Here is a 17,769-nt window from a genome sequence, read left to right on the forward strand (position 1 = left end):
GACAAGCATAACTTGATAACGGTTAAGGCTACAGGCTTGATTATTTCACTGTTTGACATTGCTTCGGCCCGAGAGGTGCCTTTTGGCATACCGCAGTACATCCAATGCATTCCTCATGGACTTCCCAGTGTCCTCCTTTGTGTCCCATTCACCTTTGCTGACAGCAAAAGGTGTAGATTTGACGGTAGCACATGATGGCTTCCCTTCGTAATGGAAATTGTCCGTATTTTTCATAGTGGTTATTTTGTTTGCAGAGGTGCTTTTCAAACAGTTCTTGATTTGTACTGCTGCGTAACGGGTTGAACATAGCCGACAGCGAAACGTAATGGATACTTCACTTTTCAGACGATAATTAATATAATTGGGGTGCGCAGCACTATTTCTTTTTTTCGGTATGCGTGGATTGCAGAGGTGCTTTTCAAACAGTTCTTGATTCGAAATGCTGTGCAATGGGTTGAACATAGCTGACAACAAAGCATAATGGAAACTTCACTTTTCAGATGATAATTGATAAGTGCCTACCTGCCTTCCTGCCTGCCTGCTGTAAGACCTGGTAGCGCTAGGTGTATGGCTCCAGAATTTCTGACAGTCAAGATATTGACGGAAAATTAATGAATCTATTGTTTCTGATTATGTTTGGTCCACTGTGCCATGCTGTTCGCTTTCATCATTCATTGTTCTTCCCAAAGTGATGACTGATAGTTGCAGCATGCATCACTGTCTTATCATGTGATTGTGAACACTAAGATGAGAGTGAAATGGTGTAGTAGTCAAGGAGTCATTATCTCTAGCATTTATGTGGGAGGCAATGAGCTCTATTCTAGTTTCGTGAAAAGATGTGATCGCGTAATATAAGCTGGCTAGCTAGGCATTAAAAGTAATCAAACTAGTTATTAAAAACAAAGTTTAAAATGAAGTAACAATCAATACAATACACATGCTACAAAAGTAAGGAAACAATAAGTCAAACAAGGTTAGCTAGATGGCTACTTGCTAAAATGAGATGGCACATTTTAATGCCTACTTTTGGTTAATTTGATATAGTTAGTCTAATTTCAACATGTTAGCCAAAAGTAGGCATTAAAATGTGTCTCATTTTAGTAGGTACAGTATACCCTCGGTTATCCAACCCTTGTTTATCCGTATCCTCGTTTATACGAAATTGGAGTTGACTGTTCTATTAGAGTATTTTTAAGTACATGTGTATGTTCTATTAGAGCATTTCAAAAGAGCTTTGTGTATAAATGTGTGGGTTTCAGTTATCCAAACAATAACATTTATTATTGCCTGGAAACAAAGGGGCTCAGATAACCAAGGGTTCACTGTAGCCATGTAATCTTGTTTGACTTGTTTCCTTACTTTTTTAGCATGGATCATTCTCATTTCAGCTGTAACATTTTTGAGCTTGTTCCCTTACTTTTTGTAACATGTGTATTTTTATCAATCCCTATTTTAAAAAGATTTTAATTGTTAATAACGAGATATTCAGATAAGTGATTTTATACAGAGCTTTATTCAATGACTCTAATAGAACATTCACAGAATGCAAGCTAGCAACTAAACGGTGTAATAGAACAGTAATGTCCGGTGTTCAGATACTTGAGGTGTTCAGAAATCTGAGGTTAACATAATCGAGGAACCACTGTATATACATTTGTGTCACAGGTACAACACACATACACACAAACCTCAGTGACCACTTTAACACAAGTCTCCAGTGCCAACTCATCAGACACATCATACCAGTACATTCCACAGGGATAATATTTGTAGTAAGTTTTGATAAAATCTCTGGCACATTCTTCAGGTTCATTACCTGGAGTTCCCACAAGTAACTGTATATAAGATATAAGAATAATGAATGACATGTAACTATTGATCATGCTGACATACCTGAACATTACTCAGACTTTTTGTTTTAACACTTAACAAACCTTCACCAATTTCCTTTACAGATTGCCTGGGGAAGATGGATGCTTCACCTATCAATTTCAAAATAGGAAATTGAGAATTACTGCTTTTATGAAGTGTGATTTCTTTTCCAATAATTTGAAATCCAGACCAATGCACAAAATGTGAATACTTGTGAAAACATCTCAAACTCTGCATTGATCTCTGTAGAGCATGAAAGCTGGGTAAACCATTTACTAAAAACTGGTAAAAATACAGCATAAAAATATGAGCACTTTCATCTGGCACTCTCCATAGTGACACCAATACAGATTGTGCTCCAGCTGATAAAAAAGCTCTTGCCATTCCAATGACACCTTCAGCCTTCACCTGACCTCGTCCTGAATCACATGAGCTCAAAACTACTAAAGCTGGTGATATGTTTAATGTTTCAATCTCTTTAGGAAAGATTAAAATGTGCTCCGTATCAACAATCCCTGATTTAGGTACAGGAAAGGATGAAGCAAAAGCAAGGAAACCAGCAATAGCTGACCCATGTGTTGCTAAATGTATAATCTTTGCTGGTTGCAAGCAATACAAAACACTTTGTTTGGTTGCTTGTTCTCTCAACACTGCAGTTGTCCCAACAATATCTGCTACTGAAACTGCTTCTTTCTCAGCATAAGGTAGTCTACCCAAGTTCCACTGCACAGAATCATATTCAAATGCTGGAATGGTTGGGTTGCCAACAACAAGAAAGTCACTTCTATCTCCTGGTAATTCAACCACAGGATCACCACTTATACTCATCACAAGCTGAGACAAAAATGAAGGTATAATACTAATTCTGAACCTGTCACCAAAAAATTCCCAATTTTGTTTATTAATCAGAGGAGAAAACGGCATCAAGTGGGTTACACTATCTGGTATTACTATGAATTCTGTCACTTTACTAGCTCCAAGACTCTCAAATGCTTTCATTATCTTCTTGGCTATCACATCATAAAATATAGGGTGATGTGCGACACAGACATCAAATAACTTATTGCACAACACAAGTAGGTAGTGGAGGTGGACCATATTAACGCGTACTGTACTCTGGTCTGTCAATATATTCTCTAAAGCATGTAGTAGAGACATGATGCATACTGCCTTGTCTGTAGCATCCATCTCACTCTCAATAGAGGAGCAAATTAGTTTAGGAACAAACAAAAGTTGAAGACTTTTATGTATAGTCTCTGGATCAAACTCTTTGTGATAGGTAATAGGATAAGGAAACATTCTGATAAACCCTCCTTGTACTAACTGTTCCACCAGTGACTTAGAAACAAATCCATGTAATCTTTGCATCCTCTTATCCTCCTTAGTGATTACAGCTGTTGTTATCACACTGTCAAGTTCATTAATAAAGAATTGTGGTAGAGGGAGTGACCCTACTATAGCGAGGCAATACAACAAGTGTTGAGCTGGTAATGAGAAATGGTCACTCCTTATTAGGTCATTAATAAACATGTGAATAGTACTGTGTTGAGATCTGCTAACACTGCTTTTAGAATTTTGTGAAGCTTCAAGATACTTTTTATGTCCAATGTGGAGTTTCAGTTGTTGTTTAACCAGGTTAAAACCAGTTCTGCTATCATCACTGTTCTTCATCAGTGATGTTAACAGATGTATGATTGTGGCTGATCCTCGTGAATACTCACTTAAAAGAGTCAATACAACATGGTCAGAATCTCTCACACTGAATGTATCCTTCTCTAATAAAGCATACACCATTTTCTGTTTAATATTAATAGTATGTAGATTGGTTACGTCGATCAAATTACACCCTCTAGAAAGATGTTTCTCTACTTCTGTAACAATGTTGTTTTTAAAAAGAAAATCATAACTAACAATAATAATGTCAGTTGATGTTTCTTGTAGCTGATTCATGACATAGCCACATGTATCCAAACTGACAAAGTCATGCAATACAATCAGTTTCTTTTCTTCACAACTGGCAGGCTCGTTATTCTTCAGTGTTTGCAAAGTTGGAGTACTAATATCTGGTAATTTATCAAAACTCTCCTTCTGCTCTCTGTAAATTCCTCCTCCAAGTGGAGTCTGAAAACAAAATGACACATTTCAAACAGTGAACAACTGATGAGCTCAGTTCATATACAAAATTAAATAGAATTTTTGTACCAATGATGTATGCCAGTCAACCATTTCCTAATAACATCATGCATTCATGAGCTATCCAAGCATAAATGGGTGCAGGAGATTAAAAATATTTAAATGTTGATTTCACATGTGAATGTGAATCTAAAATGCAAACTGTATGGATATACCAGATTTAAAATTTTCATCTCTAGAGCTAAAGAATAGTGTTCAGTAAGGCCCAATCATTTACTAATTTGTTAAGATGCCTTACTGTAGACATACTGATAGTAAAGTGTCAGTAGACTTAAGTATATGGAACATAATTATTTTACTAAGTTTTAAACTCTCAGTAAAACATCAGTGAATGCGGGTTTACTGAAAAACTACTAAAATAACAAACAATTAACTGTTCCATGTACTGGGGATATATCACTGTAGTAAACTAAGATACTTCAAGCAGTGAAATCACCCTGTAGAGAGTTCAGCTAAAACAAATCAACCTGCAGAGAGATCAGCTACACACAATTCAACTTGTAGAGAGATCAGCTACAAACAAATCACCCTGTAGAGAGATCAGCTAGAAACTAGACACAATGTAAGGAGTTCAGCTACAAGCAAATCACCGTGTAGAGAGTTCAGCTACAAACAAACCAACCTGTAGAGCGATTAGCTAGAAACAAATCACCCTGAAGAGAGGTCAGCTACAAAAAATCACCCTGTAGAGATATCAGCTAGAAACAAATCACCCTGAAGAGAGGTCAGCTACAAAAAATCACCTTGTAGAGAGATCAACTACAAACAAAACATTTTGCAGAGAGTTCAGCTACAAACAAATCAACCTTTAGAGTGATCAGCAACAAACAAATCAACCTGTAGACAGATCATCTAGAAACAAATCAACCTGCAGAGTGATCAGCTACAAACAAATCAGCTTATAGAGAGATCAGTTACACACAAATCAACCTGTATAGAGATAAGCTAAAAACAAATCAGAGTTCAGCTAAAACAAATCAATCTGCAGAGAGATTAGCTACATACAAATCACCTTATAGATAGTTCAGCTACAAACAAATTACCTTGTAGAGAGATCAGCTACACACAATCAACTTGTATAGAGATCAGCTACAATCAAATCACCCTGTAGAGAGATCAGCTACAAACTAGACACAAAGTAAGGAGTTCAGCTACAAGCACGTTACCCTGTAGAGAGTTCATCTACAAGCAAATCAACCTGCAGAGCAATCAGCTAGAAACAAATCACCCTGAAGAGAGGTCAGCTACAACAAATCACACTGTAGAGAGATCAGCTAGAAACAAATCACCCTTAAGAGAGGTCAGCTACAAAAAAATCACCCTGTAGAGAGATCAACTATAAAGAATCACCCTGAAGAGAGGTCAGCTACAAACAAAACACTTTGCAGAGAATTCAGCTACAAACAAATCAGCTTGTAGAGAGATCAGTTACACACAAATCAACCTGTAGAAAGATAAGCTAGAAACAAATCACCCTGCAGAGAGTTCAGCCACAAGCAAAACACCCTGTAGAGAGTTCAGCAACAAAGAAACCACCATGTAGAGAGTTCAGCTGCAAACAAATCACCTTATAGAGAGTTCAGCTACAAACAAATCACTCTGTAGAGAGATCAGCTAGAAATTGGACACAATGTAAGGAGTTCAGTTACAAGCAAATCACCCTTTAGTAAGTTCAGCTACAAACAGATCAACCTGCAGTGAGATCACCTACAAAAAAGCACCTTGTACAGAGTTCAGCTACAAACAAATTACCCTGTAGAGAGATCGGCTACAAACAAATCAACCAGTTGAAAGATCGGCTACACACAAATCAACTTGTAGAGAGATCAGCTACAAACAAATCACCCTGTAGAGAGATCAGCTAGAAACTAGACACAATGTAAGGAGTTCAGCTACAAGTATATCACCCTGTAGAGAGTTCAGCTAAAACAAATCAACCTGCAGAGAGATCAGCTACAAATAAATCACTTTATAGACAGTTCAGCTACAAACAAATTACCTTGTAGAGAGATCAGCTGCAAATTAATCAACCTGCAGAGAGATCAGCTACACACAAATCAACTTGTAGAGAGATCAGCTACAAACAAATCACCCTCTAGAGAGATCAGCTAGAAACTAGATACAATGCAAGGAGTTCAGCTACAAGCAAAATCACCCTTTAGTGAGTTCAGCTACAAACAAATCAACCTGCAGTGAGATCACCCACAAAAACGCACTTGTACAGAGTTCAGTTACAATCAAATCACCCTGTAGAGAGATCAGGTAGAAGAATTCACCTTGTAGAGAGTTCAGCAACAAAGAAACCACCATGTAGAGAGTTCAGCTGCAAACAAATCACCCAGTAGAAAGATCAGCTAGAAGAAGTTACCTTGTAGAGAGTTCAGTTACAAAGAAACCATCATATAGAGAGTTCAGCTACAAAGAAATTACCCCGTAGAGAGTTCAGCTAGAAGAAGTCACCTTGTAAAGAGTTTAGCTACAAAGAAACCATCATGTACAGAGTTCAGCTACAAAGAAACCACCTGTACAGAATTCAACTACAAACAAATCACCCTGTATAGAGATCAGCTAGAAGAAGTTACCTTGTAGATAGTTCAGCTACAACAATTCACCCTGTAGAAAGATCAGCTAGAAGAAGTCACCTTGTAGAGTGTTCAGTTACAAAGAAACCATCATGTAGAGAGTTCAGCTGCAAACAAATCACCCTGCAGAGAGTTCAGCTACAAAAAAATCACCCTGTAGAGAGTTCAGCTAGACGAAGTCACCTTATAGAGAGTTCAGCTACAAAGAAACCATCATGTAGAGAGTTCGGCTACAAAGACACCACCATGTAGAGAGTTTAGCTGCAAACAAATCACCTGTAGAGAGTTCAGCTAGAAACAAAATACCCTGTAGAGAGATCAGCTAGAAGAGGTTACCTTGTAGAGAGTTCAGCTACAAAGAAACCATCCTGTATATAGTTCAGCTACATTTCAAGTCACCCAGTAGAGAGATCAGCTGCAAAAAACTATCCTGTGGGGCATAATGGGCATGTAATAAATATATGTATATAATTTGTATAATTACTAATAAAATCGAAAATAATTGAAGTACTAAAATTCTTCTTTAAGTTCTTTTCTTCTTCCTTTGTTAAAGAAAAAAACACATGGGTTAAAAAAGCCCCAAAGCCAGCCATAGGCCGGCTTTGCAGTATACAAATACAAAAAGAAGTGATATCTAATCAAAAACAGCCAAGCTGTAAAAAAAGGTGCGGCCCCCAAAAAGGCCATGGTGAAAAAAGATGTGAAATCCAAGGTGGCGGCCAAGAAATGGCTGTGATGGTAGGTTAATGGTTACATTTTAATAACGACAATTCAGGTGAATTTTGTGCCGCTTGGTCTTGGCACCAAATTCACCTGAATTGTTGTTATTAAAATGTAACCATTAACCTATCATCACAGCCATTTCTTGGCCGCCACTTTGGATTTCACATCTTTTTTCACCATGGCCTTTTTGGGGGCCGCACCTTTTTTTACAGCTTGGCTGTTTTTGATTAGATTTTTAATTACATATCAAAGATTGTCCCATGAAGCGCAAGAATGAATGTATCAAACTTTGAGAAAATTGCTTATGGTGGCTCTCGCAAGAGAGGTGGAGTTCCAAGATTTGTACTGAAGAAACTTAACTAGCCAAAGAACTTGTGATAGCAAATCCAAGGCTGTAGAACTATCACAATCTAAGATATAAGAGTAATAAAAATGAGCAGCTCACGATAACGAGTATGCGAAGGAGGAGAAGAATACGACATTTTCAGCAAAATTTCATGTGGTGTTACTAAAATATAACATGGATTACTTACTTTTTAATACGCTTATATAACAATACACCAAAGGTTTTGTTGTATTGCAACATTTTGTTTAAAAAAGAATAGTTTTAAAGGTGGGTTTTAGGTGTGCGTTCTATTAGAGTTAGTTGTTCGTGTAAATAACTAACGGTAGTCGCACGCCCTACTTTCCTTGGCTGCACGACTTACTACCATAAGTTTTGAAATAAGAATACTAAATAACATGTAACTATTGATCATGATAACATACCTGAACATTACTCAGACCTTTTGTTTTACCACTTAACAAACCTTCACCAATTTCCTTTACAGATTGCCTGGGGAAGATGGATGCTTCACCTATCATTTTCAAAATAGGAAATTGAGAATTACTGCTTTTATGAAGTGTGATTTCTTTTCCAATAATTTGAAATCCAGACCAATGCACAAAATGTGAATACTTGTGAAAACATCTCAAACTCTGCATTGATCTCTGTAGAGCATGAAAGCTGGGTAAACCATTTACTAAAAACTGGTAAAAATACTGCATAAAAATATGAGCACTTTCATCTGGCACTCTCCATAGTGACACCAATACAGATTGTGCTCCAACTGATAAAAAAGCTCTTGCCATTCCAATGACACCTTCAGCCTTCACCTGACCTCGTCCTGAATCACATGAGCTCAAAACTACTAAAGCTGGTGATATGTTTAATGTTTCGATCTCTTTAGGAAAGATCAAAATGTGCTCCGAATTGACAATCCCTGATTTAGGTACAGGAAAGGATGAAGCAAAAGCAAGGAAACCAGCATTAGCTGACCCATGTGCTGCTAAATGTATAATTTTACCTGATCGCAAGCGATACAGAACACTTTGCTTTGTTGCTTGTTCCCTCAACACTGCAGTGGTCCCAACAATATTTGCCACTGAAACTGCTTCTTTTTCTGCATAAGGTAGTCTACCTAAGTTCCACTGTACTGAGTCAAGTTCAAATGGTGGAATGTTTGGGTTGCCAACAACAACAAAGTCACTTTTGTCCCCTGGCACTTCCACTATTGGATTTCCAGTTACACTCATTATGAGTTGAGTTAAAAATGAAGGTACAATTCTAATTCTGAATCTATCACCAAGAAACTCCCAATTTTGTTTATTAATCAGAGGAGAAAATGGCATCAAGTGGGTTACACTATCTGGTATAACTATGAACTCTGTTACTTTACTAGCTCCAAGACTCTCAAATGCTTCCATTATCCTCCTGGCTATCACATCATAAAGTACTGTGAATGGTGACTCTTGTTCATAGGCACACCTCTGGAATATGTGTACTTCATTTTGGTTGAGAAACTGGAGAAGGTTATATCTGATGTAGAGTTCAAATGAACTGTTATCAAAATCTTCATTCCTAAGTTGAATTGTATTGCATCTCATCTTCACTTCACCATTGATTGGTATGAGAACCCACATCAAGAGCTTAGAAAGACAATATGACAGAAACACAGCTGGCATTTTCTGTTTCTCTACTGTCTTAAAAATGTCACTTAAGCCAAGTGGTGTAGATACAGCAAGGAGGTCAGAACAAGAAGCTCTTTTCTTTTGTAGCAACAGCTCACCAAGTGTTCTCGCCCGAGCTTGCTCTGCAAACACCAAAGCTTGTTTGAATTCTTGTGATTCTGAGTCCATAATACCAAGCTCTGACAACCGCAAATGCACTCTTCCAATTTCAACACTAGTTTCTTGTAATTTGTAAAATGATTTGGAATTGTTCTCAAACAGTAATGTAGACAAATTTAAAGATTCATGAGAGCCTTTCACATTTTGTATACCTCTTTCATGAGCTTCAACTGCTTCGATTAAATTAGCTTTAGCAGTCTCATAAAATGGTAATGCCTCAGTTAACCTGGTGACTTCTTCACTTGTCACAATATCAAGAGATTCACCACTCACTGTTGATGGGGTTGCAACAACTTGTTCTATCATCTCTTCAGATTCACTGACACTGTGAGCACTATAATCAAGACTGGTCTCTTGTACTGGATGAGTAGTAATCACTTCATCTGTTAGTTTTATAGTCAATGTTCTGTATACAGAATCTCGTGTAGAAGAACGTACAAGTTCCTTTGGTTTCTTTCCCTGCATTATGCATTCTGCTACTTCAAACCTTGCACAACCTCGATTATGGTATCCTGTGGTCTTTGTAGACCTGTCTGAACTCAGACGTAAGGTTTCTGTGTAATAGTGAACTGCCTTGACTGGTTCCTTCATTGTCATGTAAATATTTCCAATGTTGCCACATGCTCGGCTTTGTCCTTGCTGGTCACTACCATATATAGCATGACCAAGAGCAATCTCGTAATATTCTTTAGCTTTCCGCAGACTTCCCATTGATTGGTAAGCATTTCCCAAGTTTGACACTGCTCTACCTACTGCTAAGGGATGACATTCATACTTGGCACTCATGTTATGTCTATCAAGCACTTCCAATGACTTGATCATCATCCCATAGTCTCCAGCATGATAAAATTGAGAAGATATGTGTATAATATTTTGTGGATCAGATAATTCCAAAGGAAGATCACTGCGGTCATGACTAATAAATTGTTGCTGTAATGGAATGCTTTGGTTAATAGTTGTGGTGTGTTGTCTTCTAGAAGTTGAATTCTGCTGCTGAAATATTTCCACTTGTAACCTTTTCTGTTTCTTGTTCCCTCCCAGTGTAGGCAGGTCTAGAGGTACTGCAGGTGGTATAGCAATACCAGCAGGTATTCCTTTAGGTACTCCAATTATTGGGAACAAATTGGGCACCTCCCGATTTATATTTGAAGCATTAACTAACTCATTTCTTCCACTAAGAGTGTCTATTAGGATTGGTCCATTTTCATTACCAGGAATATACTCTGTAGGTTTTACTGGTACACTAGGAGTAATACCAGCTGTAGTTGCTTCTTGTGTTTTCTTTGTCCTGTCACTTCTCATACCAGCAGGACCAGTGGATAATTTGTGTGGTTCATGTTGTGTTGGAGCATGTTGTAAAGAATGTTGAGGTGATATAATACTGCCAATAGCTTCACCATCACCACCAAAACCATCACCACTATCACTTTGATTTTCTTGAAAAGACATTGTAAATTTGAGTAGTGCAGAAGTCCTTAATCAATGCTAAAAATATACATACATGCATTGAGTAATGATCAGGCCATGCTAAGTACAAAATGCAAAATGTATTGGTTCTTGCTGACTACTGTTAAGTGACCAATCAGATCATTAATGTAATACTCTAATAATAGAGCAATCAGTACTCTAATCATACAGTACAGTGTAATACCCATGGATAATATATACATATATAAACAAGTACACAGAAAAATTTGGAATTTTCAACTAGAGTAGTGACCATAATACATCAATAAAAAGTACTGAAACAAGTTGGAGTAGTGCACGATATTAAATCACAGTAAAACAATAAAAAGTGTTATATCCCTACTGTGCATTTTCAATATGGTATCTTGAGCACAGTAGGGATATAACACTTCTTATTGTTTTACTGTGATTTAATATCGTGCACTACTCCAGCTTGTTTCAGTACTTTTTATCGATGTGTTATGGTCCCTACTCTAGTTGAAAATTTTCAAATTTTTCTGTGTACATGTTTGTTAACTTTTTTTGTAAATAATTATTATGACTGGTGAACCCACGTATACCACATCTGTAATGGCGCCACGTGCCCCAATTATCGTCTGAAAAGTGAAGTATCCATTATGCTTTGTTGTCAGCTATGTTCAACACCTTACGCAGCATTTCGAATCAAGAACTGTTCAAAAAGCACCTCTGCAATCCACGCATACCGAAAGAAGGAAATGGTGCCACGTGCCCCAGTTAGTCTATATCAATTATCGTCTGAAAAGTGAAGTATCCATTATGCTTCTTTGTCGGCTATGTTTAACCCATTACACAGCAGTACGAATCAAGAACTGTTTAAAAAGCACTTCAAAATAGCCACTACGAAAAATATGGACGATTTCTGTTACGAAGGGAAGCATCATGTAAATCGACACTTTTCGCTGTCAGCAAAGATGAATGGAACACAAAGGAGGACACTGGTAAGTCCATGAAGAATGCATTGTATGTACTGCGGTATGCCAAAAGGCACCTGTTGGGCTGAAGTGATGTCGAACAGTGAAAAAATCAAGCCCCTAGCCTTAGCTGTTATCGAATTACAGTTGTCTGAAGGAATCAGTCAGTCAGTTACTCAGTCAGTCAGTAGTAAATTCCATTAAATATAATAACTTGTTGAAAGCGTTTCGGGTCAATCTGAAAGCTTGTTTGAGCTTAGTTTTACCTAACCAATACTGCCTCATCATTGTCAGGGAAAATTGAGGCTGGTTTTTGGGTGATGTTATCCCATGGGCCACGCCTACTCCTTTGTGGTCTCTACTATACAGTACTATCGTACTGTATGATATATATATATATATATATATATATATATGTTGTACATGGATTGGAAACAACTCCATAAATTGCACAAAATGGTGAAACATTCCTTGTAATAAAGTTTATGGGGCAAACTTAATTCATGGTGAACTAGCCATTTATGTAGAGGAAGACAATGTTTTATACAAAACTGATTCGAATACTTATGTCAACTCATCACGTTGTGTTGCTAAAGAAACATAACAGATACTGCTCTTTCACGTGTGCCAAGTATGTGTAAGTACACACTCCCACTGCCATGATTTGTCTACACAATTATATTTGTGCTTCATCCACTCAATAAATCAACATTAACTTATCCTATATGTATATGTTAAAGCATAGCTGCGAGTGCTATATGAAAGTACGAGGTGCGCGGCCGAGTACTTTATTTTCATGTAGCATGAGCAGGGCTATGCTTTAAATGATTTATGAAACTTTCTAGTCGTGTAGCTTCACCATACACTAGGACTCGTAATTAACATGCGTTGCACGAACTATTAGCAGCCTGAACGCACACGAACTAGTTTAACAAAGTAACTCACACGTATTTCACCATAATTTGGCTTGGTAGACGTTCATCACTTATTTTGGCAGGTTTTGCTCGCAACCCACAATCGATTCTATTGTGAGTCACAGTGAAACAATTCCATGATATCTCCAGGACTTGTCCGTTTACATTAACAAACGTAACAGCAATGTTACCTTCTCCCACCCATCATCGAAGCATTTAGGTACGTCTATAAAAGCAATCCAGTGGTAAAACTTGTATTGGCTGGGGTGATTGATCACTCAGCGCGGCGAGGCTATCAGCCTTCACCGGCGTGGGTGATTAGTCGTACTGGCGCGAGCCCCGACTAAGGCACGTGGGCAACTGTGCTTTATTGCCCACAAAGAGTGCTTTACTGCACCGCAAAGAGTGCTTTATTCGTTCAATAAAGCACTCTTTGTGGTCATGAAGCACTGTTGGCCAGCTGAGAGTGTACTTTATGAAATTAAAAGTACACTTTTTCCTTTGATCTCGCCCACGCAAAGTTCTATAACAGGTTTTAATAGCTAAAGAAATAAAACACAGTTTAGTTCTATAAATTAAGTGACTATCCTTTCTTTTGCCATCACCTAGTCAGTGATTATCCTAAACAAATGTACCAGAGCAACATAAAAACCACAAACAGCGTAGTTAACTGCGAAACTATGCAACACTCAACAACAAAACAACTTTAGGGATGATACCAAGGCACTCTATTTGACAAAAGGCCTTATAAGTTTCTGCAACTGTGAAAGAATCACATTATTCTACACTAGTCTCCACTACCAGATCTACACAACATTGTGACATTGTATTACAAGGACTGTATACCATTTGTAATACCTTTTATATGCGCGTTTCCAATTCATACATTGCTTAGAAACACATATTGGGTTACATTTTTAAAATAATGACCCCAACTCAGAATATTCAAACTTGGGCAATTCCATTTCATACGTAGTAGTTTTATGTACATGAAACCAGCCAGTCAAGAGATATTTAATACTTTACAAAAGCAAACTGGTTTCCGATAGAGTTCACTGCTAGCATGATGCACTTTCCCAGGTATTACTGTGTTGTGTTATATGAAATGTGGTGTAGTAGCCTACAATTTGTCAATCATGTTCATACAGTTTCTATAGACAATTTTCCAGTGTAACAGATGCACCTTGTAAATTCTGGTAACATTGGTACAGTCCAGTAGTAAAGCTTCTTTCAGTGATTTTTAACAACTAACCCGTTGCACTCACATACAGGAACAGAAGTGCAGAGATTCAGAGAGAAGCGTCCAGGCATCCAGCAACTAGCAGTTGTAGCATCAATATGCAGTTAGTCATCACCATACTTACACTTTCCAGAACGAAGAAGTTCCAGGAGGCCTACAAGAAGGACATGAACCAGGGCTGGAGCAGTGAAATTTAGAGTGGTCAGGCATTTTGGAGACACACCAACTTCGCACACTGTCTTCTAGGGGGTCTGGGGGCATGGCCCCCCCCCCCCCCCCCCCCCAGGAAATTTTTGAAAATTGCATGCTCAGATATGCAATTTTAATGACATTTCACAGTAATTTTCAATAAAATATCTATTATATTCTGTGGTCAAGTATTATTATTTTGCATATTATGTGTCTATAATCCATGCACTTGTGTGTTCCTGCTAGATATGTAATATCATATATCATATTTAAAGAAGAGATTTTCACTTGGAAAAAGGACATGGAGGACTACAGTCAACATCATAACCACTTGAAAACCTACAAACTTACTATTAATGTTTACATGTATATACCTAGTTACTGTAACTATTGATTGTCAGTAAACAGGGAAATTTTGGAGGCCCTGTAAGGGTTTAGTGATATAAATTCATTCACACAACTCTCTAATTTAAGATCATCTGTTTCTGCTTTATGCACATGCATGATCATTAAATGGTTTAGACGATCTTGGTGCATTGTAGACCGAAGATATGTCTTGACACGTCGTAGAGCAGATGCAGTACGTTCACTAACAGCATTTGTAGCTGGCATCACAAGAATCAAAGTCAGCAATTTCACAACTTTTGACAAGCCAGTTTGCATAGCAGGAGAGAGGGTTTTCATGTACTCAATGACTTCACAAAGGTCAGGTAGACCCTTTTTAGCTTCTTTGTACCCAGCCCTAAACAGTTCCAATTGTGCTTTGAGAGACACTTCATTGAAATCATCTTGATAAAATTCAATTACAGCTTTCAGCTCATCATTGTACGATCCATTCCCAGCTGCTTTTAAAAGCAAATCCTGTAGAATTTTGTAGGTTTTTAAACCAGGCTGATCAAATCTTTGTGAAATGAAAGAAGCTATCAAATCTATGGTTTCATAGTAAATCTGCTTGTAATAACCTTCAACAGTAGAATGGAACTCTGGTGCTGCAGTGCCTGCATCTAGCCTAGATGGCGCTTTTCTTTTTCTTAGTAGGACTGCTGCGGTTTCCTACTAATTCTTCCCTAAGTTTCAAAATTCTTGCCCAAAAGAGATCAAAATCTCTATCTGAATGCATTTTTAGCACAGTTGTTCGGGTGAAGTGTGCTATTTTTGCTCCCTCCACTGCAGTTAATTTAGGGTTTTGCAGAGTTTTGCTTAGATTATCTGTGTGCTACAATATCCGCTCAGAAATCTTTAGCCCAAACAAAAAGGAAAATTCATTCATCTGTGATTGAACTCCAATTATACGGGCATGGGATTCTGAGTCAACCTTGAAGTCCCGGGCCAGTTCCCAAAACTCTTTCAAAACACAATAATTTTTAAATATGCTGTTTAGTGTTACAGCACGCACTGTCCACCGTGTAGGACATAGTGTTCTAAATCCAGGATTGCTAGGAGCGATTTCTGACTTCAAAGCCTCAAATGCTGTGTCACGCTTTGGAGAATACTTAAGTAGCTTTGACATCTCTAAACAAGTGTCTAATGTATCTCTTAGTAACTTGATTTGTTTAACCCACAGCTAAATTTAATGCATGACCATAGCAATGATTATATAGAGCACGAGGCTCTTTTAACAAAAATTGAGCAGCAGTACCTCGTCTAATCCCGCTCATATTGCTGGCACCATCGTAACACTGTCCACGACAACTGGATAGCGATAGGTGCATTCTTTCCAACACATCCATTAGAGCCTTAGTGATGGTATTCGCAGATGTCTCATCAACCTTGTAAAGCCCAATAAATTCTTCATGAGGCTCAAATGAAGTATCTATTCACCGCAGACAAATTACAACTTGTTCCCTATTGGAGGCATCAGTTACTTCATCTGCCATTATTGAGTAGTATGTAGCTGCTTGAAAGTCAGCTGATATATTCCTCAAAGTATGGAGCGCCATAATACGAATCATTTCGTCCTGTATTTGATGACAGGTATATTTATCTGTACTTTGGTCTAAATGTTTCCTAACATTAGAATCATCAATTCCACGCAGCTTCATGAGCTGTACAAAATTACTTTCCTGGTCATTTTGATCTCCACGTAGGGCTAAACTTTGTCTTGATAAAAACTGTATTGTTTGGAACACTTTCAATACATAAGATCGATTCTGAAGCTTTTCATCTGCATGAGCACTCGAACACAGTTCGCCAATATCGCAGGTTGCTTTAGGCAGTGTCTCCATAACCTCAACTGCTCTTCTGTGCGCTGAGGAACATTCATGACTGACAAATCCGCCCTTGTCATCAGACGCATCCTTCCAATTGGAGTAACCTCGCGTTACAAAAGCTTTGTCAATATTACCATCTGGCTTCATCTTTTGTGTTTTAAGTGCAGAAACGCACAAGAAACAAAATGCTTTGTCACCAGCACTGTCATAGTGAAGCCATCGCCATTTAGGAATGGTCTTTTAGTTATTTTAGTCTGTCCATAGCTTCTCTTAGGAAAACTGATATTCCTTGGTTGGTTAGGTTTCTCGGCAAGGATAGGTAAACTACTCAAATTTATCGATCTGAAAAACGCCATTCACATTGCGATTCTTATAAATTCGAATGAATCTAGACTCAATCACGTGATATGCTACCTACATCGAGATAATCAACCAGATGACGATAATATTATGGAGACTAACACCCTGTTAATCTTTAGCAGTAAGTAGGCTATTAATCATCTCAGCGTTCAGTCTATAATGTATGATACTATGTAGCTAGCTAATGGGTAGCTTAGCACTGACGATCTTTTTTTAGATTTGATCATTAGCTAGTTAGTGGAACATTTAAGCCTGAAAAGTGGTCAGGCATTTGCCTGACTGGCCTGACCGATTGCTCCGGCCCTGTGAACTATAGCTACAGTGAATCAAGAAGGACTCAAGACAACTACTGTATATATGATCAATGAAGGAAGACCTAAACTATGTAGCTACAATGAATGAAGGACTTGAACTAGCTAGAGTATAGATCAGATAATTCCAAAGGAAGATCACTGCGATCATGACCAATAAATCGTACATTCTTAGTGTTGTTACTTGTGGTTTCCTTGTCCTGTCACTTTCGATACCAGTGGATAATTTGTGTGGTTCATGTTGTGTTGGAACATGTTGTAAAGAGTGTTGAGGTGATACAATAGCTCGACCATCTCCATCAAAGCCATCACCACTATCACTTTGATTTTCTTGAAAAGACATAGCAAACTTGAGTAGTGCAATCAATACTAATGAAAATTACAAACACACTTAAAATTCATGGCATGCAATGATTTGGGCAGTAGTTTAGAAATTGGTTTAGGTATTACAGAAAATTAATGACCAGATGTATGTTAGTTACTAATTACTCAGTTTGCAGTTCTGAAGAGTAAACACTATTTTTTGAATAAGGAATTGATTATTACAATTTTTTAAAAATCTTGTAGCTTGCTATCATCATTAAAAACAATTGACATATTGATTTTA

The 17,769-nt window shown here is 37.7% G+C and overlaps 1 protein-coding gene and 1 pseudogene across 1 annotated transcript in view; both read right to left on the reverse strand.

Moving 5' to 3' along the window:
* The window catches only part of LOC136245251 (uncharacterized), a 33,517-nt gene that overhangs the window by 13,070 nt on the left and 2,678 nt on the right, over positions 1–17,769 (reverse strand). Inside the window, exons 2-4 of the mRNA XM_066036741.1 lie at positions 8,139–11,024; positions 1,894–3,993; positions 1,689–1,835 (exon numbers count right to left, since the gene is read on the reverse strand). Coding sequence (XP_065892813.1) covers positions 1,689–1,835; positions 1,894–3,993; positions 8,139–10,988 — 5,097 coding nt within the window. The 5' untranslated portion in view covers positions 10,989–11,024. The remainder of the gene's footprint in view (positions 1–1,688; positions 1,836–1,893; positions 3,994–8,138; positions 11,025–17,769) is intronic.
* LOC136245252 (zinc finger MYM-type protein 1-like) lies at positions 15,291–16,221 on the reverse strand (annotated as a pseudogene).

This window comes from Dysidea avara, chromosome 15 (genome assembly GCF_963678975.1).
Source record: "Dysidea avara chromosome 15, odDysAvar1.4, whole genome shotgun sequence".
Lineage (NCBI taxonomy): Eukaryota > Metazoa > Porifera > Demospongiae > Dictyoceratida > Dysideidae > Dysidea > Dysidea avara.